The 21,288-nt window shown below is 43.9% G+C and overlaps 2 protein-coding genes across 2 annotated transcripts in view; both read right to left on the reverse strand.

Moving 5' to 3' along the window:
• The window catches only part of EPB41 (erythrocyte membrane protein band 4.1), a 274,098-nt gene extending 254,846 nt beyond the window's left edge, over positions 1-19,252 (reverse strand). Inside the window, exon 1 of the mRNA XM_053398548.1 lies at positions 19,243-19,252. The gene's annotated coding sequence lies outside the window, so the exon portion shown is untranslated. The remainder of the gene's footprint in view (positions 1-19,242) is intronic.
• The window catches only part of LOC128418644 (discoidin, CUB and LCCL domain-containing protein 1-like), a 44,188-nt gene extending 22,900 nt beyond the window's left edge, over positions 1-21,288 (reverse strand). The window contains exons 1-2 of the mRNA XM_053398583.1: positions 21,121-21,288; positions 13,258-13,479 (exon numbers count right to left, since the gene is read on the reverse strand). Coding sequence (XP_053254558.1) covers positions 13,258-13,479; positions 21,121-21,193 — 295 coding nt within the window. The 5' untranslated portion in view covers positions 21,194-21,288. The remainder of the gene's footprint in view (positions 1-13,257; positions 13,480-21,120) is intronic.

The following is a 21,288-nucleotide window of genomic DNA, read 5'->3' on the forward strand; positions in this document are numbered from 1 at the left end:
CCTGAACCTCTGTGCTGCAAAGTCTCCTGTAGATGCTTCACTCGGATTAAGCAGCCATAAAACTATGGCTGAGTCAGAATGAGTGATTCCCACATCCTCATCTTACCCAAACACCATTCTGCAAAGAGCTCTGACTGGGACAATAGGGCAATCATGAATTATAGAGCCATCACTGGAGTCACTGTGTGCCAGAAGGGGAAAAAAAGTGTTTTGCATCCTGCCTGCAGCTAGACACCCACACACCCTTTTAAAACAAATAGTCATGTGTGTCTCCATCCTCATCAGCCATTAAACATGCCTCGCCCCAGCTCCTAACTCCAAACTGATCCATCTAGGAAGACGAAATGGTGGAGAAAGGGAACAGAATGGTGGAGAAAGGGAACAGAATCAGAGCCAAAACAGATAAGATGTGTGGGACAACCACAACAGGCCATTTACCGACACTCTTCCTTTCCCCCCTTAGTCTGGCTCTCCTTCCCTTTGTTTGCTTCACTGCTGCTCTTTCAAATTGTGGATTCCTAGGGAGTGGAGAAATATGGGTACATCACCCCTGCCCTGTGGGAATCCCTTGCAGACGACAACAGTGACCAGAGGAGGAATGACCGCTCATATGTCTGCAGTCACACCAGGCACTGTAACTCTCCAACAGTTTGACTTTACGCCAAGGCACAGTCTTCCATTGTCTCCCAAGACAGAGGGATGCCAACAACTCACAAGTGCTGTGGGACACAGCGGGTGCAATAAAAACTGGGGGTGGACAATATGCAGACTCCATTAGGCCTTGGCCTCAGTTGATCTGGGTGGGAAGGAAGGAGACTACCAAGCGGGGAAGGGGTAATTGGAAGAGGGAGGGAGGGGTTCTCAACCCTCTTTTTAGTCCACCCATCACTGGGCTACGCCTTACCTGCCGACAATGGAGGTTAGTCCATTAGTGCACTGACTCACCTGCCTACCTTCCAACATAACCATTTCAGAGGGAGTGATTGCCGGCTTAGTTTAATTCAGCGTTGCCCTTCTAGAATTCAGCAGGGAGGAGGATGGGAGCAAACCTGGTTGGTTCTGCCTATCTCTGGCTCCAGCTACTGCCCCAACTGCCACCAGTCACCACTGTCCACCTGGCAGATGATCACTCTGGCCTCGACAGAAAAAGTATCATCAGGTAACTTCAGCTATGCTTCCCTGCTGTATATAAAATAATAATGGGGCTATTTGCTTATTTTTAGAAAGGATGATTCTGGCAAAAAACCCAAAACACTAGTGGCTGGCCAGCTTTGAAAGCATTCAGATGAGAAGTGTGGGCTGCAAATATGACCAAAGGAAGCTGCTTCCAGGCCTTTGTAGTCCTCTTTGCCACAGGGCTGCGGTATGAAATCCTTCATTCCACCCCACTTGCCTCAACCTCCGAGGAGTCTGCCAGTTGCATCATTTCCCACAGCACACTGGAACAAAGTGACGACCAAGAGACACAGCCAGAGACCCCTCTCCCTTCCTCGCTGCGCGCACACTGCATTGTTCCAAGGTCATGCTGCCCCAGAACTTCCGTTCCAGAGAACTTCCCGAAAGTCAGCCAGGAGCCAGTTCTGCTGAAGGCTGAATTGGACCAGAGAAGCCTCTGCTTTGAAGTGAGAATCTGCTCTGGGTGCTGCTGCCAGGAGCAGGAACTGGCTGACTGAAGGGGGGAGAATCCCAGCAAAGGCAACATGCTCCAGTTAACTCAAAAAAGGCGCTTTCACTATAAACCCAAACTCAGGTGTGTGTGTGTGTGTATTCTTGATTGAAAGATAAAAAGTACATAATTACAAGTGCACAGAGCAAGATAAGACACCAAAAAGCTATTGTAGTTAACCAGACCTTAACCTAATACAATATTTATAAAAACAAATAATTGAATTTGTCTGCAGCAAGTCTACGTTTGTACCCAACTTGTTCATGTGTAGCGAGTTTGTAGATATCTTCAATCCAATAATTGACAGGAGCTGCATTTTTATTTTTCCAGTTGCAGAGAAACCATTCCTATTGTCCCTTTGTTAGATTCCATGTATTGGGTATATCATTCAAAAGGATATTTTCCTCTGCAAATTTGAGATTATTCCGTACAGTCGTGTTGATCGTCTCTATTACCTTCACCCCAACTCACGTTACAGGGAAGCAAAACCACATAGGGAGCTTTTTTCTAACAATCCAGACCACCAGTCTGTATCAGGGATGTAGAGCTACATTTTTGCATCCTCCTTGTTTTCCTGTTGCAATTTTGCACAACTCTACTCATGAATGGCTTGAATGCTGAGGCCTCTTATCTCCAACCACTTCCTGCATGCCTGGTGGTTCCTCCCCTTCAGTTGACATACTTCACACTATCAGACAGAAGCTGGCATTTCAGCAGTTTTCTGTGCATCTGTTCATTGGGGTCTTTCAGTCAACAGGACTCCTTCAGTGGTATTCATGCAGTCAGGCAGAAAGCACCTCCTTTTGGAACATGAAATTCTGTTCAGAGAAGAGGAAACTCAACCATTGTTGTGTTTGGAAGCAGGCAAAGAGGAATCCCAACCCTTTTTCATTCCAAGAAATGTAGGACCAAGATCAGGTCAAAATTATTTTGTTATTTTCCCTGCTAGAAAATGAGAACACTATAGCTGATGAGTGAATAATCATTGCAAGGTTGGTGGAGGAGAAAGTCAATTCCTTTTGTATTTAAAGAAAAGCCAACCCAATTCCCATTTCCCAAAATGAAGTGTGAATCATAACACAGCCATCCTTTGAAATTTGCGCAGTTCTGTGACTCTTGCATTGCAATTCTCGAGCCAATACATATGTGTAAAAATTCATCTGTTCATGGAAATAACATGCAAAAAAATTGCATTTTAGGCAAAATTGCAAAGAAACATGAACATGCAAGGAGAAATATGCACGAAGACACTGGTGAATTTTCATGAGAATCTTTTAAAGAAAAAAAATCATAAATTGAAGTTTTGAAAATCTAATTTAGGATTGAAGAAATGAGAAATAGAGAAAATCTGAAATGGAAAGATTCACCCATCCCTAGAGGTGGAGCTGTTCAAGAATATGGAATGTGGACAGGATCTGTAAGAAATTCCTTGCAGAAATTAAATGATCAAGAAATATTAGAAAAAGGCACAAAAAAAATCAAAGGATTATTTTGAAATTAATTTAAACCAAATGACAGATTTAAAGGTGGTTTGGGATGCGGGTAAAGTGGTAATGTGGGGCTTTTTTATATAGCAAAGCGTGTACCAAAGAAAGATAAGAGAGCAGAAAAACAAGGATTTTTTCAAGGAATAAAAAAGAAAGAAAAAGAATGAATAAATTCCCCATGAAAAGAGATAGTGAAACAGGACATTAAGATATTGCAAACGCAATATGCAATGATAATAAATCAGGAAATAGAATGGAAAATTAAATATTTAAAACAGAAACAATTTGAACAGGCTAACAAGTCAGGGAAACTACTAGCTTGGCAAATAAAGAAAAAACCTGTATTAATAAAATACGTATAGAAAGAAGAGTAGGGGAAAAACCTAAAGAAATAAGAAACCAGTTTGTGAGTTTTTATAAAGAACTATATCAAGCCAAATAGGGTAACTCAGAAAAAATGAGTAAATATGTAGAAGATAGTGGAATAGGATATCAAAAGATAAAATGACATCTTTGAATGGACCAGTGACAATGATGAAATTGCAGCAAGTACTTTTACAGGCAAAATTAGGAAAGGCATATTATAACAAGTTAGAATCATAGAATCATAGAGTTGGAAGAGACCACAAGGGCCATCGAGTCCAACCCCCTGCCAAGCAGGAAACACCATCAGAGCACTCCTGACATATGGTTGTCAAGCCTCTGCTTAAAGACCTCCAAAGAAGGAGACTCCACCACACTCCTTGGCAGCAAATTCCACTGTCAAACAGCTCTTACTGTCAGGAAGTTCTTCCTAATGTTTAGGTGGAATCTTCTTTCTTGTAGTTTGGATCCATTGCTCCGTGTCCGCTTCTCTGGAGCAGCAGAAAACAACCTTTCTCCCTCCTCTATGTGACATCTTTTTATATATTTGAACATGGCTATTATATCACCCCTTAACCTCCTCTTCTCCAGGCTAAAAATGCCCAGCTCCCTTAGCCATTCCTCATAAGGCATCGTTTCCAGGCCTTTGACCATTTTGGTTGCTCTCCTCTGGACACGTTCCAGTTTGTCAGTGTCCTTCTTGAACTGTGGTGCCCAGAACTGGACACAGTACTCCAGGTGAGGTCTGACCAGAGCAGAATACAGTGGCACTATTACTTCCCTTGATCTAGATGCTATACTCCTATTGATGCAGCCCAGAATTGCATTGGCTTTTTTAGCTGCCGCGTCACACTGTTGGCTCATGTCAAGTTTGTGGTCAACCAAGACTCCTAGATCCTTTTCACATGTACTGCTCTCAAGCCAGGCGTCACCCATCTTGTATTTGTGCCTCTCATTTTTTTTGCCCAAGTGCAATAATTTACATTTCTCCCTGTTAAAATTCATCTTTTTTGTTTTGGCCCAGTTCTCTAATCTGTCAAGGTCGTTTTGAAGTGTGATCCTGTCCTCTGGGGTGTTAGCCACCCCTCCTAGTTTGGTGTCATCTGCAAATTTGATCAAGATGCCCTTGAGTCCATCATCCAAGTCGTTGATAAAGATGTTGAATAAGACCGGGCCCAAGACAGAACCCTGTGGCACCCCACTAGTCACTCTTCTCCAGGATGAAGAGGAACCATTGGTGAGCACCCTTTGGGTTCGGTCAGTCAGCCAGTTACAAATCCACTGAGTGGTAGCATAGTCAAGACCGCATTTTACCAGCTTCTTTACAAGAATATCATGGGGCACCTTGTCAAATGCCTTGCTGAAATCAAGGTAGGCTACATCCACTGCATTCCCTTCATCTACCAGGCTTGTAATTCTGTCAAAAAACGAGATCAGGTTAGTCTGACATGACTTATTTTTCAGAAATCCATGCTGACTATTGGTGATCACAGCATTCCTTTCTAGGTGCTAACAGACTGTTTGCTTAATGATCTGCTCCAGAATCTTCCCTGGTATTGATGTCAGACTGACTGGGCGGTAATTATTTGGGTCCTCTCTTTTCCCCTTTTTGAAAATAGGGACATTTGCCCTCCTCCAGTCTGCCAGGACTTCGCCTGTTCTCCAGGAATTCTCAAAGATGACTGCCAGTGGTTCTGAGATCACACCTGCCAGTTCTTTTAATACTCTTGGATGTTCATCTGGCCCTGGATACTTGAATACATCTAGACTAGCCAAGTATTCTTGTACTATCTCCTTAGTTATTCTGGGCTGTGTTTCCTCTGCTGAATCATTTGCTCCAAATTCTTCAGGTTGGGCATTGTTTTCTTTATCGGAGAAGACTGAGGCAAAGAAGGCATTGAGGAGTTCATCCCTTTCTGTGTCCCCTGTTTGCATTTCACCATCTTCTCCTCTGAGTGACCCCACTGTTTCTTTGTTCTTCCTTTTGCTACGAACATACCCATAAAAGCCTTTTTTGTTGCTTTTAACCTCTATAGCAAGCCTGAGTTCATTCTGTGCTTTAGCTTTTCTGACTTTGTGTCTACACGTGCTGGCTATTTGTTTGAATTCCTCTTTGGTGGTTTCCCCCCTTTTCCATTTTTTGTACACATCCTTTTTTAATCTTAACTCAGTTAAAAGTTCTTTAGATAGCCACCCTGGCTTCTTTAGGCACCTTCCATGTTTCCGTCTCATTGGTATTGCCTGAAGTTGTGCTTTTACTATCTCCCTCTTAACAAACTCCCAGCCATCATGAACTCCCTTTCCTTTTAGTATTACTGTCCATGCACTTCCCTAAGTTTTATGAAGTCGGCTTTCTTAAAGTCAAGAAATTGAGTCCTAGTATGCTTGGCTGCTCCTTTCCGCTGTATAGTAAACTTTTACATAGTTACAAGATTATCTAATAAAACGTTTAAAGGACATTATGAATATGACCTCAAATACAGGGAAGCTGCCAGAATCCTGAAAGAGTGCTTATATAACTTTGATCCCTAAGCAAGATAGAGATCCAGAGCTGGTTAAAAACTATTAACCTATATCTTTGTTGAATAATGATTATAAACTTTTTGCAGCTATATTAGCCAATAGGTTGAAAGCTGTATTAAAAGAGGTAATACATGAAGATCAGGCCAGATTCTTGCCAGGAAGACAAATGAAAGATAATATCAGAAATATAATTGATGTAATAGAATATTTAGAAGTGAGAAATGAAAAACAAGCAGCCTTGATGTTTTTAGATGCAGAGAAAGCATTTGATAATGTCTCCTGGGAGTTTATGTTTAAAATTTCGGAATATATGAACTGTGGAGAAACTTTTATAAAAGACCTTAAGGCAATATATGCAAAACCATCAGCAAAATTAATAGTAAATAACGTATTGACTGAGAATTGTAAGTAAACTAAACTAGACAAGGTTGTCCGCTGTCACTTTTATTGTTCACATGAGTTTTAGAAGTTTTGGTGCAAAGATTAAGATGTAATCAAGAAATTAAAGGAATAAGAGTGGGACAGAGACAATACAAATTAAAAGCTTTTGCAGATGACATGGTGATATCTGTAGAAGAACCGCTAGAGTCAATTCTGAAAGCAGTAGAAGAGATAAATTTTCTTTGAGAAATACCAGGTCTTAAAATTATTAAAGATAAAAACAAGCTCTTGGTAAAAAACATGAATGATGAGAGTAAAAATGAATTACAAAACATATCAGGTCTAAAGATTGAAAAGAAGGTGTATGATTAACAGCAAAGAATATAAATCTATATAAAGATAACTATCTGAGAACCCGGAAGGACATTAAAAGAAATTTGCAAATATGGGGTAGAATTAAACCTTTGTTGCTGGGCAGAGTGTCGACCATAAAGACAAATGTATTACCAAGAATGTTATTTTTCTTTCAATCAATACCGGTGATCAGCAAGACAGATTGCTTCAACAAATGGCAAAAATATATTTCTAAATATATCTGGCAAGGGGAAAAACCGAGAATGAAATATAAAATACTGAAACAAACAAAAGAGAAAAGAGGTTTCTCCCTGCTGGATATGAGATTATATTATGAAGCATCTTGTCTGTGCTGGTTAAAGGAATGGTTGCTATTGAAGAATCAGCATATTTTAGATTTGGAAGGTCATGATAATATTTTTAGTTGGCACGCTTATTGTGGTATGAAAAGGTGAAAGTACATAAAGGTTTTGCAAACCATATAATTAGGAAAAATTTATATAGAATATGGGAAATATAAACATTTATTGGAAATTAAAACACCACTTTGGCTTTTACCTTTGAAAGCCATAGCAGTGAGAAAGAAAAATATGATGGAAAGCTAGGCAACTTATAGAAATTTGCTAAGAGAGGAGGGTGGAGACTTTAAACTAAAAGAGTTTAAGGATTTACCTGGAATGTTAACATCATGGTTATATTATTATCATTTGAATGAAATGTTTTTAAAGGATATGACGTGGGGGTTTGGGGGAACAACTATCACAATTAGAAAGAGACCTGTTAAATTGTAATGTTAAAGTGATGTCTAAAATGTATAAGGTGTTATTGGAATGGGAGACAAACCTTGTAAAAAGGTTCAAGTTTACTGGGAAATGATATAAAATGAATTGAAAAAGATGTTTAAGATAACATCCGTTTAAAAATCCAGCTTTTCTCCTGGGAATTATAAGATTAGACCCATCCAAACACCATAGAAATTTATTTATATATGCAATTAGTTTTATTGATTAAATAATGAAAAACCTTCTAAACACCTTACAACAATATAAAATAAGTCATTGACATTCTTGATTAAAAACAGGTTTGTTAGAAGCAGGCTTTTAAAATATTTAAAAAGATAACTGAAATCAGCGCTAACTAACAAGGAATGAAACACATGGAACTTCAACTTGTCTGGATAGGCTTTGCCTAAACAAAAATGTTTTCTGCAGGCATCGAAAGGAATACAGTGAACATTTATTTATTAACCCAAGCAAGCTGTGCACATCATCCACACATCAACCTCATCGAAATGACACCCCATATTATTTTCCGTTTAATCTGGATTTAATGTTCCTGTGGAAAATCCAATAAGTAAAGAAACAGCACAGAAACAGTAAATCCGGATTAAATGGGGTAGGGTGGGGAATTATGAGATGGTATCTTCATGCAGACACCATTGTATTCTTCCTTGGTCAGGCTCCCCTTGGAGTCGTGTGCCCAGTTCTGGGCATCACATTTTAGGAAGGATGTTGACAAGCTGGAAGGTGTGCAGAGGAGGGCAGCTGAGATGATAAAAGGTTTGAAGATCAAGCCTTATGAAGAACAGTTCAGGGAGTTGGGTATGTTTAGCCTGGAGAAGAGAATACTTGAGAGGTGATAGGGTAAGGTAAAGGTAAAGGGACTCCTGACCATTAGGTCCAGACGTGGCCGACTCTGGGGTCGCGGCGCTCATCTCACTTTATTGGCCGAGGGAGCCGGCGTACAGCTTCTGGGTCATGTGGCCAGCAAGACTAAGCTGCTTCTGGCAAACCAGAGCAGCGCATGGAAACGCCGTTTACCTTCCCGCCGGAGTGGTACCTATTTATCTATTTGCACTCTGACATGCTTTCAAACTGCTAGGTGGGCAGGAGCAGGGACCGAGCAACGGGAGCTCACCCCGTCAGGGGGGTTTCGAACCGCCGACCTTCTGATTGGCAAGTCCTAGGCTCTGTGGTTTAACCTACAGCGCCACCCGCGTCCCCGAGGTGATAGGGTAGCTATCTTCAAATATTGAACAGGCAGATACATGGAAGATAAAGCAAGCTTGGTTTCTCCTGCTCTGGAGGACAGGGCCCAAACCAATGGATTCAAGTTACAAGAAAGAAGAGTCTGACTAAATATTAGGAATAACTTTCTGACATTAAGAGCTATTTGACAGTGGAAGGTGATGGTCCCTCCTCAAATGGGGTTTTTTGTGGGAATATTCAGGGAGGCAGGAGAGGATATATTGTTTATTCATATCCTTCCTAACTTGTGCTAGCAAGTTCTATAACTTAGCAGAGTTTTACATTCCCCTTTTAAACACATAGCAGATAGCTGGTTGCAGGCTTGTTTAAGCCTCTCAATATTAGATTCCTGGTAAATTCCCTTAAAAGAGTATACACACTACAGTCTTGTGTAAAGTATATATAAGAAGTTTACTCACATCATCATTTCACAGTTGGATCTCTGAAGGCAGACTTAGTTACAAAGTATATACATGTGGATCTGTCCCATATGGAGATAATCCCAGTGTCCTCTGTTGGCTGAGAGCCAACAGAGCAAATCTTGCTAAAAGCTGCTGCTCCAACGACGGAGGACGTCAAAGAGAGGGTGTGTGCTGCGTGCCTTGTCCTTTTGTTACCTGTGCAGGTAAGGTCATGCCCACCTCTAGTCACATGCAAAGGAACTATGTCCCAGCCAGGAGGAAACAGGAAGTTTTTGACTGGCTGGACCAAACATTCCCCTGCATGTCCACTCTAGGAAAACAAGGAATGTTGTACTTGACTGTTACTTATGTATCACATCCCACAGTTTTTAAACTATAAAAAAGTGCAGGAATGAGCGGCACTGAGTCCACATTAAACGTCTGTATGGAGGCACCTCCATGCCCACTTTAAAGCTTCTTCACACATGTGCACAGCTATAGGCTGAAAAGGAGTGTCTGTGTGTTCATTCAGTGTAATGTCCTAGACCAGAACAGGATCAAGTGATAGGATGGGGGGCCCTAAAGGCCTTTGGGATGTCCCTGCTAACAATGCTTTTTAGGGAGGTATTCTTATATGCAACAGCCGCAGCTCGGGCTTTGTTGGCAAAGGGGTGGAAAGAACAAGAAGCCCCGACAATAATGGACTGGCATTACAAGCTACAAGAATTTGTTGAAATGGCGCAGTTAACAAATACCCTGAGAGGCAATTCAAAACAAAAATGTATGGAAAAGTGGGATAGATACAAAACATATGTCCAAAAATACAGTAAAGGTTCGCTATCTATGCTAGCATTTGACTGACGTTGGAGTGAGACTGAGTTGAGAAATAAGACTAAGAGCACATATTGATATAGGAATGTATTAGATAATATGTAAAGAAATATACAATATTAAGAGTGCATTCATTTGTAAAAAAGGAATATACCATGGGAAAGACAGGAAATCTAGTGCGTTGGTATGTATATGATTTGGGGGGGGATTGTTTTTGTTTTTTCTCTTTGTTCTTTCTTTTTTGTTTCATTTTCTTTCTAGGTATATAAAATTTGTATATAATTTTTGTAAACATGTTGGAAATTATATTATAGTAAGTCCTATAAAGTAATATGAAAACGTTTAGTGATGTAATATAAGAATGTTAACAAATAAATAAAATGCAAATTTGAAGAAAAAAAGGATGGGGGGCGGTGGCAAATACAAATCTGCCTTTTTACATACAGTGGTACCTCAGGTTAAGTACTTAATTCGTTCCGGAGGTCCGTTCTTAACCTGAAACCGTTCTTAACCTGAAGCACCACTTTAGCTAATGGGGCCTCCCAATGCCGCCACGCCACTGGAGCACGATTTCTGTTCTTATTCTGAAGCAAAGTTCTTAACCTGAAGAACTATTTCTGGGTTAGCGGAGTCTGTAACCTGAAGCGTATGTAACTGAAGCGTATGTAACCTGAAGTGTATGTAACCTGAGGTACCACTGTATCTGCATGGGAAATGGGCCACATGGAGGGAACTTATGCAAGGAGCAGGTGTGTGTGTGTGTGTGTGCACTTGCGCCAGATCATTAAGTTTGCCCCCCCCCCCGGAGCAGTGCTTGAAATGTTTTCAGGATTTCCTAGGAGAGATTTTATGGATTTAAAGGGAGATTGGATGGGCCTTGAAGCAGCCTGTAGAGAGGGAAACTGAAAGAAGGAAGGAGGCACGCAAGCTAGCCAGGAAGGATGACCTTTGGAAATGTCTTCCAGGAACCCTCTCTCCCAAAGAATCAAGTGAAAGCAGCCTCTGCCAGGAATCGGAGGTGATGGAGTCGGAGAGGCAAGGGGTGAAGGAAAGGGTGGGCAAGTCCCCATGCCAAGAGGAAGCAAAGTTAATTATAGGATGCAGCAGGAAAAGAACTGTCAGCCAAGGAAGCAAAGAAGGGACAAGGGCCCAGGAGCTCCAAGTGTATATTGCAAAGAGAAGGCCCCTTTGTGCTCTGCCAGAGCGACACATGAGAGGGTCAGCCAGGAGATCATTCAACGTTTCCCCTTCTTCTGTTTGAATGGCCATAGAAATCAGAGATGGAAAAGACCGGTTCGTTTCACTGAGCTCCTCTCGCTTTTCCAAGCAGATAAGGGAGTGGGGGAGAGCCACTCTATTCCTGGGACAATAATGCGCTTTAACTGTATTTAAGATTGAATTTTAAATTGTTGTAAGAAAATAGCAGGAGAAAGGCAAGAGCCTTTTTCAAAAGGAAGCTTATTTCTGGCCAGCCGTATTCCTCCCTATAGCCATGCCAGTCTATATGTGTTTCTATGGAGCAGGGACACTCTCCGCTCATGTTTTAGTCCATTTCTGTGGCTTTTTAGACTTCTCCCAGAATAGAAATATGCTGGGGACGAGACTGAATAAGGGCCCACTGTGGTGGGTAGCTTGGATGCACAGCAGTTGCCATCATAGCAATGTCTGGGGGCCCAGGAAGTGATGGCAGAAGCTTGGCTTTAGCAGGTGAGATGGCCCACATCACACTCACCCCTCTCCCTGCAACCAGACATAGGCAGGGCTGGATTTAGGTTTGATGAGGTCCTAAGCTACTGAAGGTAATGAGGCCCTTTATATGTCCAGCTGTCCTTTGTCAACAACAAATTGCCGCTGTTTTTTGTGTTGAATATATGCTCTATGGTAATTTATGGACCTCATAGGTATCTAAAGCCATTTGCACATGCAGAATGTGGGCATCCTATACAGTGGTACCTCGGGTTAAGAACTTAATTCATTCTGGAGGTCCATTCTTAACCTGAAACTGTTCTTAACCTGACGTACCACTTTAGCTAATGGGGCCTCCCGCTGCCACTGCACAATTTCTGTTCTCATCCTGAAGCAAAGTTCTTAACTTGAGGTACTATTTCTGGGTTAGCAGAGTCTGTAACCTGAAGAGTCTGTAACCTGAAGCGTCTGTAACCCGAGGTACCACTATATATAGAAATGAGCAAACGAGTGATATTTTAGGGAGCAGGCTAGCAGGTGGGGCCCATTACTTACATCATAGGAGCCTCTACAACACAAAGCACTGTTGCTGTTTGTAGGTTTTATTTTATTTGTTTTTTATCTTATATTTTGGAAATGTACATCCAGGTTTTTTCCCTTTTTCTTTTTTTGGGGGGGGCCCCCAAGAGAGTGGGGCCCTAAGCTATAGCTTGTTTAGCTTATACGTAAATCTGGTACTGGATACAGGGTTAGGTCAGAGGGAAAGTTCCTTGCTGCTTTCAATTAGGGGCAATGCTAAGGCAGACCCTTGTACATAGCCCTGTGAATTGCTATTTTGAGATTAATACTGTGCCTTGCTAGTGCTATTAAGCATAAATCGAAAGGGGATACATGAATGTGGGAGTCTCAGGTCTGGACTGGTTGAAGACCATTGGTCTGCACTGATTGGTAGTGGCTTTCTAGGGCATGGGTAGTCAAACTAAGGCCCGGGGGCTGGATCCAGCCCAATTGCCCTCTAAATCCGGCCCACGGACGGTCCGGGAATCAGCGCATTTTTACATTAGTAGAATGTGCCCTTTTATTTAAAATGCATCTCTGGATTATTGTGGGGCCTGCCTGGTGTTTTTACATGAGTAGAATGTGTGCTTTTATTTGAAATGCATCTCTGGGTTATTTGTGGGGCATAGCAATTCGTTCATATTTTTTTTCCAAAATAAAGTCCGGCCCCCCACAAGGTCTGAGGGACAGTGGACCGGCCCCCTGCTAAAAAAGTTTGCTGACCCCTGTTCTAGGGTTTCCGGGAAGGAACATTCCTAGCCCTACCTGGAGTTGCCAGGATCTGAACCTGGAGCTCCTCTGCAGGCAGAGCGGATGCTCTCCCACAGAGCCACCGTCCTTCCCTCTTACCTCCATGTGAAAAGGATGTGTGCCGTTTCCCCTTCCTGACCCCACTGCAGCGTGTGCTCCACTCCCATGACCCCAAGCTGTCCATGACTCCTGAGATCCTTACGACCGAGAAGTCAAACGGTTCTCCTTACCGAAGCGAGTTCCATCCGATGGGGAAGAAAGCAATAGGAAGCCGGATTTGCATTGCTCTGAGGCTTCAATGTCCATGTCTCCAAAGATCAGGCTGAGGGAGCTCCCCGCAGCTCCATGGATCCTCCACTCGCAAGATGTGAAGTTGGGATAAGTGCCAGGATAGTTCTTGGAAGTCAGAGTCCCGCTGTAAGGCGTCAGCGTTGAGTGACCGCAACCATCCCCTGGAAGGTGAAGAGATAAGACTGATGTACACCAGCACTAAGGACTGAGTGCCAAGCATGTCAGGAAGCTGCTTTGCATCACGTCAAATGATCTGTCCGGCTACTCAGGAATTGCCCACTCTAACCGGCAGCTTCTCCATCATTTGTTACCTGATCCTTTGCAGGCTGCATGACTAGTAGACTACTAGTCATGATGGGGGAAATTAGGAGAAAGGGCCATAGTTTGGTGGCGGATAGCATCTGTTCTGCATGCAGAAAATCCCAGGTTTGAACCCCAGAATCTCTCGCTAGGACTGGGAGAGAATGCTGCCTAAAATTTTGGAGAGCTGCTGCCAGTCAGTGTAGACAGTACTGAGCTAAATGGACCAATAGCGCACGATGTTCCTACCACCTCCAATCTCATTTTCCCAGTCTTGAACCTGGGACCTTCTGCAAGCAAAGCGGATGTTCTAGCACTCAGTAAGGCCCCCTCTATTGGCTTAGCTGGGATCAACTACCTTCATCTTTCTGCTCTCCCATAACTATCTACTGCAGTGACCATTCAGCACTAAACTGCAAATTTTCTCAGGGAAAAGCGGCAACACAAGCCCTCAGTTTGCTTAATTTTCTCCTCCAATTCCTTTTAGCCTCTTAGAACATAACCCTCATCATTTTATTTAAAAATGCAACTGGCTAGGAATATATCAAAGCCCACTCTACTCCCCCACCATCACATGGTTGGTCCAGGCCTCGGTCAACTTGATCGGAGATCTAGATAAGATCCTGTTTATTCGTACATCGGGGCTTATTCCCAAATGAAGCAGGTACCTGGTTGCAGCTTTGAAAGCCACATAATCCTTCTCCCAAACAGGATGGTTAAGGAAAAATGGCATATTGTGTTTCTCTCCTACCCTTTCGACAGGGGTTCTCTAATTTGAGGGTGGGGAAGCTAAGGCCCTCCAGATGTTCTGCCACTGACCTGTGGCCATTCAGAAGGTGAAGGGTGAGAGCTCAGTGACAAGGCTTCTGTTCTGCATGTTCAACCCCTCAGCATCTCCAGATAGAGGTGGAAAATTCCCCACGGCCTGAAAACCTGGAGAGCCACTGTCAGTTAATATAGACAAAGCTGAGCTAGATAGATTAGTGCTCTGACTCAGTAGAAGGTAGCCTTCCTATGTTCATGGACTACAACTCCCATCATCCCTGACAATTGGCCACCCTGGCTGGGGCTGATGGGAGCTGGAGTTGAATAATATCTGGAGTGCATCAGGCTGGGGAAGGCTGCATCAGATGATTCAATGATTAAAACACAGGGCATGACCTGTTAAAGTACACCTTTGTCATTCCATCAGTTGCAACTTTCTTACAGAGGACAATCTTTTAGTATGCAATACTTACACTGTTTTAATGCAGAGCTGTGGTGCTTTATCAAGTTTAGAGATATAAAATCTTGGATTACACATGATCCCTTTGACAGGTAAGAGCATTCAGTGTGCTTTCAGTTCTGTCTACTATCTGATCGTCGGTCCATCTACTTATTTTTTTTTAAGCAAGAGGCAGTGTGTGTGTGTGTGTGTGTGTGTGTGTGTGTATCAACATAATTGTCTTTGGTGGGGGAGTAAGGTATTTATGGGAATTGGTTTTAGACTATGGCCCACTATCCTGATTGAAGATGCAGATGAATGAGATTATGAGTCGGGTTAGAGTTTAATCAAGGGCCTGGGAGAGGGAGAGGGTAATCTGCTTGGCCAAAGATTTCCTACAATTCCACAAGTTTCTGGCTTTGCTGGTTATCGGCTTCCTTCTTAGCTGTACAACATCGCGGGTGGACGCGCTCTCTCTGGCAAATGCATGAAGATGAAAGGTCCAATAAAGTATTTACTCTGCCTGCGTTCAGCAGGGATGGGGGAGAAAAACAGTGGAAGAACACCAGCAGGAAAACTAGACTGGATAACGAGTGCTTGATAATGAGCGCAACACAATAAATTGTTTTTTTAAAATACAAAGCAATATAGAAACAAGAGGTGGCTGATTTGGTTTTGCTATGAGAATTGTTTGGGGGGGCATGAAGAAATGAGGGGTCTGAGCTTGGGGAGGGAGCCAGCAGGTTGTCACCCAGTTGGTCCATGCCAGCCCAACCCACAGTCCTGCTACCATCTCCCAATGTTCTTCAGCTGTCCCCAGATATTGGACTATAATCATCCCTGGCCACTGGCTATGCAGTCTGAGGCTGCTGAGTAGCTTCCGGACAACCTGGGAGGTTGCGGACTCTGTTTCCTTGGAGGCTTTTAAGCAGAGGTGGGATGGCCATCTGCCATGGATGCTTGAAGCTCTGGCTCCACATACTGTTTCCGCCTTACCAGTCGCAATGGGCATCAGCCAGGTGTGAACAGTGGATTCCTCCCACCTTTCTCTTTTGTTCAAAATCTTATAGAAAGCTGTAAGCAATTCTGCAGAAAGGAAGCCCTGCAGTGGGATGAAGAGTTTCTCCCATGCTTGAACAATCATCAGGTTATGGGGGCAGACATTTGTGGTGGCAGTGGAGTATGCATGTCTAAAAACATAGGTGCCTGCTTGTGGCTCTGAGCCTCTTCTTTTCTGCCTTGGCGCCTTTTACTCAGCCTTTGCCCCTGATGTTTTTTTTTTGCAGTGGCCCAAAGTCAGAGAAAGTTGGTATCTGTGTGGATCTGAATTTATTTTATATATATGTTGTTGTGGTTAAACTGTTTACAATTGGTTTTAATTGGGTTTTTTATATATGCAAATGTTTAAACTGTTTTCACACATGCAGGTTTTTCTATATACGTTTTTACTGTAGTGCAAATCGCTTTGGGGTGCCTCGTGGGAAGCCATTCATAAATGAAATATACCGCAGTACGTATTTTGGAAAGTTGTTTGTTGCTATGCAACAAAGCCATTATAAAAGATAAACTAAATAAAACAGAATAAAATACATTGCAAAATTAAAATAGTTATTAAAACCAGACATTCTGTCAGATAAAAATTTGCTCCCATGAAGAATTTAACTTATCATCCCCCAAACTTTACTCCTTAAAATCGTTGCTACAAAGGCAAAACAAGCCAATTTTTCAGAAACTATGCATTTGGACACTTATTAAGACAAATGATGCTTTCTGATATCTGATATGTTTGGATACATTTGAACACCACTGTGAATCAAGATGAAGGACTGAACCTTTCAAAACTGCTCTGATTTTAACCACTGATTTCAAAACTGGAGTGTCATTTTTTTAGTGTCGTACAAAACTGGAGTGTCGTTTTTTTAGTGTCGTACAAAACTGGAGTGTCGTTTTTTTAGTGTCGTACAATTTCCGAGCAATGCTGGGTACAAGCTTGCTAGATGATAACAGCAGTAGTGATACAGCCCATCCTCTCATTTTCTGGATCTGCTCTTATGGATGGATGGCTGCTACATCCCTGACCTGGCATTAACAACATCTCCCCCACCTCCAAAAAACCCCCAAAACACTTTTCATAACTATGTTGGAGGGAAGCAGCGGGAAATTCCAAGTTAGAAGAGGGAGTCACAATTCCCAGGAAATTTCACTGGCAAAAAACGTAAGCAAAAAACCACTTATAAAGAAATTAGACACAACTCAGATACTGAAGGTTCCCAGTGCACAAGTCATTGCATTTTTCTGGAGCTCATTCAGCAGGAAGACATTACCATGTTGGTCAGCAAATTCCAGGCGGTATATTTTTCAACAGGATGTGGAGAAGACAAAATACAACAGATGCTACTGGGGGGATGGGGGTGGGGAGTCCTTACTTTTGGATTAAGACCTAAAACCTCAAAACTAATATTTTACACACAGAGAGAGACACAGAGGAATAAAATTTCATCATGGCCGCTGTGCTTGTTTCGTTTTTTTGAGATGAGTATATAGAAGGGTTATTTTGCAATTTATTTGCTGTGGTTCCCAGAAGTGATGTGAAGCACTACTTGAAGATCATCTCTCTACTGGCTTAATGGTGTGTGTGTGTGTGGACTAGACATCTATACCTATCAGGAGTATCTATTGTCTTCTTATGGTTGCTGGTGATGCTGAAATCCTCCTCCTCATCTATTAAAGTTGTAAGTTCTTTGTAAAGCCATTGGATGAGCACAAGCATCAATTTAAAGCAGTCCTTTTTGCATGGGCATCAACTCTAGAATACTGAGGGACCGACTTCTTTGTGGAAGGGTACAAAAATGCAAGGGGAGAGAGAGAGAGAGAGAGAGAGAGAGAGAGGGAGAGAGAGAGGTGCAGCAGCAGCACATAGCACAATACCTAATTTATTAGGATCAGCATGACTGGCTGTAGTCCTGTGCTGTTTCCTCTGCTTCCCTTAAACTCAGTGGTGCTTACTTCTGACTGTAGACTGCATAGCTTCAACTTGTGAAGCACAAACATGTCAGACTTTATTGAACAGAAGATTTCCAGACAGCTGAAATTCAGCCTGAAAACTTTCAACAGGAACTGCAAACCATCTTGCGGAGATTGCTTCGTTCAAAGTTTATTGCTACTTTAAAGTCTTTCAGAATTATTATAACAACTCGTTGTTTTGAACTGTTTTTTTCCTTCCACCTATTATTTTATCCGCCCACCAGACCCACCTCTTTGTAAACCACTTTGAGGTTTCTTTTACAGTCAAATAATGGTGTATAAAAAGGTAAAGGGACCTCTGACCATTTGGTCCAGTCGTGGCCGACTCTGGGGTTGCGGCGCTCATCTCGCTCTATAGGCTGGGGGAGCCGGCGTTTGTCTGCAGACAGCTTCCGGGTCATGTGGCCAGCATGACTAAGCCGCTTCTGGCGAACCAGAGCGAACCTTCTGATCAGCAAGTCCTAGGCTCTGTGGTTTAACCCACAGTGCCACCCGTGTCATGAATGAATGAATGAATGAATGAATATTGTTCCTCTGCATCCAACCAATCTATGACAGCAATGGATGTGAATTTTATCTTTGTATGGTAAGCTGGTTTCTACGACACATGCTCACCCCCTTCTCTCTCTCCTCCATCCAGGCAACCAAGAGACATTATCAGAGTTCTAAGACATGCTCCTGCCGGATAAAAACACTTACGACAAGTGTGAACAGGGTGGGTGGCCTGGAATGGGTCCAAAAGACCAGCTAGAGAAGGGGCCGGGCTTCCCCATCTATCCCATTCTGCTGCCCAAGATTCAGGAGTCAACACTTTTCAGGTATAGGTATCTGCACTGCTTGCCAGGTAAGTGTGCATAGCAGGGGCAGGAGAATCCATGGCTCCGCGTAACTTGTTGCAATTTCCATCAGCTACAAACAGTTATCAGGGATGATGGGAGACATAGGTTGTCTATACAACATGATACACATGAAGCACACTTCACCCCACCACCCCAAAAAAAAGGATCATGGGAAATGTAGTTTTCTTAAGGCTGTTGGGCATTGTAGCTCTCTGAAGGCTAAACTACAGCTCCCAGGCTTCTTGGGAGATGTGCTGTAAATGAATGGTGTGCATGCAGCCATAGTCCAGCAGGATTTGAGGGTGATAGGTTCCCCACCCCTAGTTTGTTGTGTGGGATTGCAGCTGAGTATCATTCACCAAGCTGTGCAGCTCTGCAAATGAGCTTACAAGCTCTGAAGGGAACAGGAATAAGAAAACAGGGACTGCAGGCAGAAGCCTCTAAGATTTGCCCAGCTGTTTAACCCTAAGCTCCACAGATCCTCTTAGTGCTGCCATCTGGAATGAGAGCCTAGGCCAACAACTTCGCCAAGCCGAGTCCCCCGCAGATGTTTTGACTACAACCACCATCAGCTGATGGGAGTGAGTACTGGCTAGGGCTGATGGGAGTTGTAGTCCAAAGCATCTGGAGGTCCCCAGGTTGGCAAAGGCCGGCCTGGGAAATTATTGCCCCATAGTCATGGCTCCAGACCTGCGTTGCACATTTCCCCAATAGGATGGGCAGGCTCCAGCAGTGCCGAGTTGCACCCAGCATTGGGGTGTGTGTGTGTGCTGTGTTTGCATGACGTCACATATGCGATGCCCCCCCAACCCAACTCTGTCCATCACCCACACCCACCCATCACCACCCAACTTATCTTTGTGAAAGGACATGCGGGGCGAAGATGCTTTGCCCCGTGTTTCCCTGGCAAAGCTTGCCAATGCATCTTCTGGGAAGGTGTTCTGGCAATCATTAAATAGGGACACGAGGGGTGAAGATGCCACGCTAAATCTTATCCCATTCTTATTCCTTTATCTATGGAAGAATAGAAAAGAGTCTTTTTAAATGCACACTTTGACCAATGGAACCTAGAGAGCGGCTCACACACTTGTGACATTCTCATTAGGACTCCCACCTGCAAAAATGATTGGTCTACCATTTCTGGCTCACCCCACCCCACCCACGGGTGAAACCTACTGCCACCAAATCAGGTCTGCCAAAGAAACATAGGGCAGTACACAACTCAGTGTTACTCAGAGGGGATCTGTTGAAACGAATGGACCTAACTTAGTCCTGTTCATTCATTTCAATGGGTCTGAAACTCAGCTGAGTTGGGAGAGGTTTCTGAGTTCGTCTGGTTCAGTTCCTTGCTCTGGGCAAGAACTGCAACGCAGGATACAACAAGGGCACCCCTGACAAACGGCCGTCCAGATTCTGCTTAAAAAGCCCCTCCGGTGAAGGAGTGTCCACCACTTTGCAAAGCACCAAGCCCTACCATGAGGAAGTTTATTCTAACAATTAGCCCACGGAGACTCATTTGGACAAAGGGGGGCAGTGCTCCACCAGCCTCAGTCTGCCCCTACCTCTTCCCTTGCACCCAGTCCTGGCGGGGCGGAGGCACTGGCTCTCAACTTCTTCCACCTTAGTTTCAGCGTTGCCCTTGGAGAACTCGGCAGGGGGGAGGAGGAGGATAGGGACAAACTGTGGCCCTTGATGTTCAGCCCCAGACAGAGTAGCCAATGGTCAGGGATGATTGGAGCTGTCATGCTGGCCACAGGATCTCCATCTCAGGTTGCTTCCAGACAGCCTGTTTGGTGAGCATTCGCCCTGATTCCATTGCAGGGAGATTGGAGGACGTTGGTTATGTATTGAAATCCCTCCTTCCTTGGAGGTTTTCATGGATGCTTCAGTCGACATTTCTGCATTGCAGGTGGTTGGACTAGATGACCCTTGGGATCCCTTCCAACTCTACACAGTTCTATGATTCTATGAAATGAGCATCCATCTACTACAGGGAGGTTAGACGAGGTTGCATCACTGCAAGGGCGTCCCAGGCTTCCCAGCAGCCACTTTCCTTATCCCCGCTCAGGCACAAAAACAAAACAAAATCGGATGTTTTCGAGAAGCGGGTTTGTTGCGCAAGATCTCCCCATCAGGATGCAATTGTGCAACCGGAATTTGCCATGTAAGACTGCAGCCCGCCCGAAAGCAGCGAAGCAGCCTAAAAGTGCCCCCCCCCCCGATAACAAGACTGTGCGCTTATCGGTCTTATGGATCGCCCTTTCTTGTGTCGGCAACAGGCGTCGCTTCACTTTGCATTTACAATGTTGGCTTGGCTTCCCACCGCCGCCTCTCCCAACTCCTTGCCCCTTCTGCCAAGTCCTGCTCGGACGGCGTCCCACCCGCAGGAGTTTCCCAGCCCGGCTCCCAGTCCCTCTTCCGCCTCGGCCACTTACCCGTCTGGCCGCTGGCGAGATCCAGGTGCTGGAGCAGCTGGAGGAGCCCGAGCGCGCGCAGCGCCGGGCGCATCGTCGAAACGGAGCGGCGCCCAGGATGCGCGCGAGCTCAGCCCGCCGCTCGTTCCACACCCGGCGCCTCCACCAGCGTCGCGGCATTCCCGAGCC

This window comes from Podarcis raffonei, chromosome 8 (assembly GCF_027172205.1).
Source record: "Podarcis raffonei isolate rPodRaf1 chromosome 8, rPodRaf1.pri, whole genome shotgun sequence".
Classification (NCBI taxonomy): domain Eukaryota; kingdom Metazoa; phylum Chordata; class Lepidosauria; order Squamata; family Lacertidae; genus Podarcis; species Podarcis raffonei.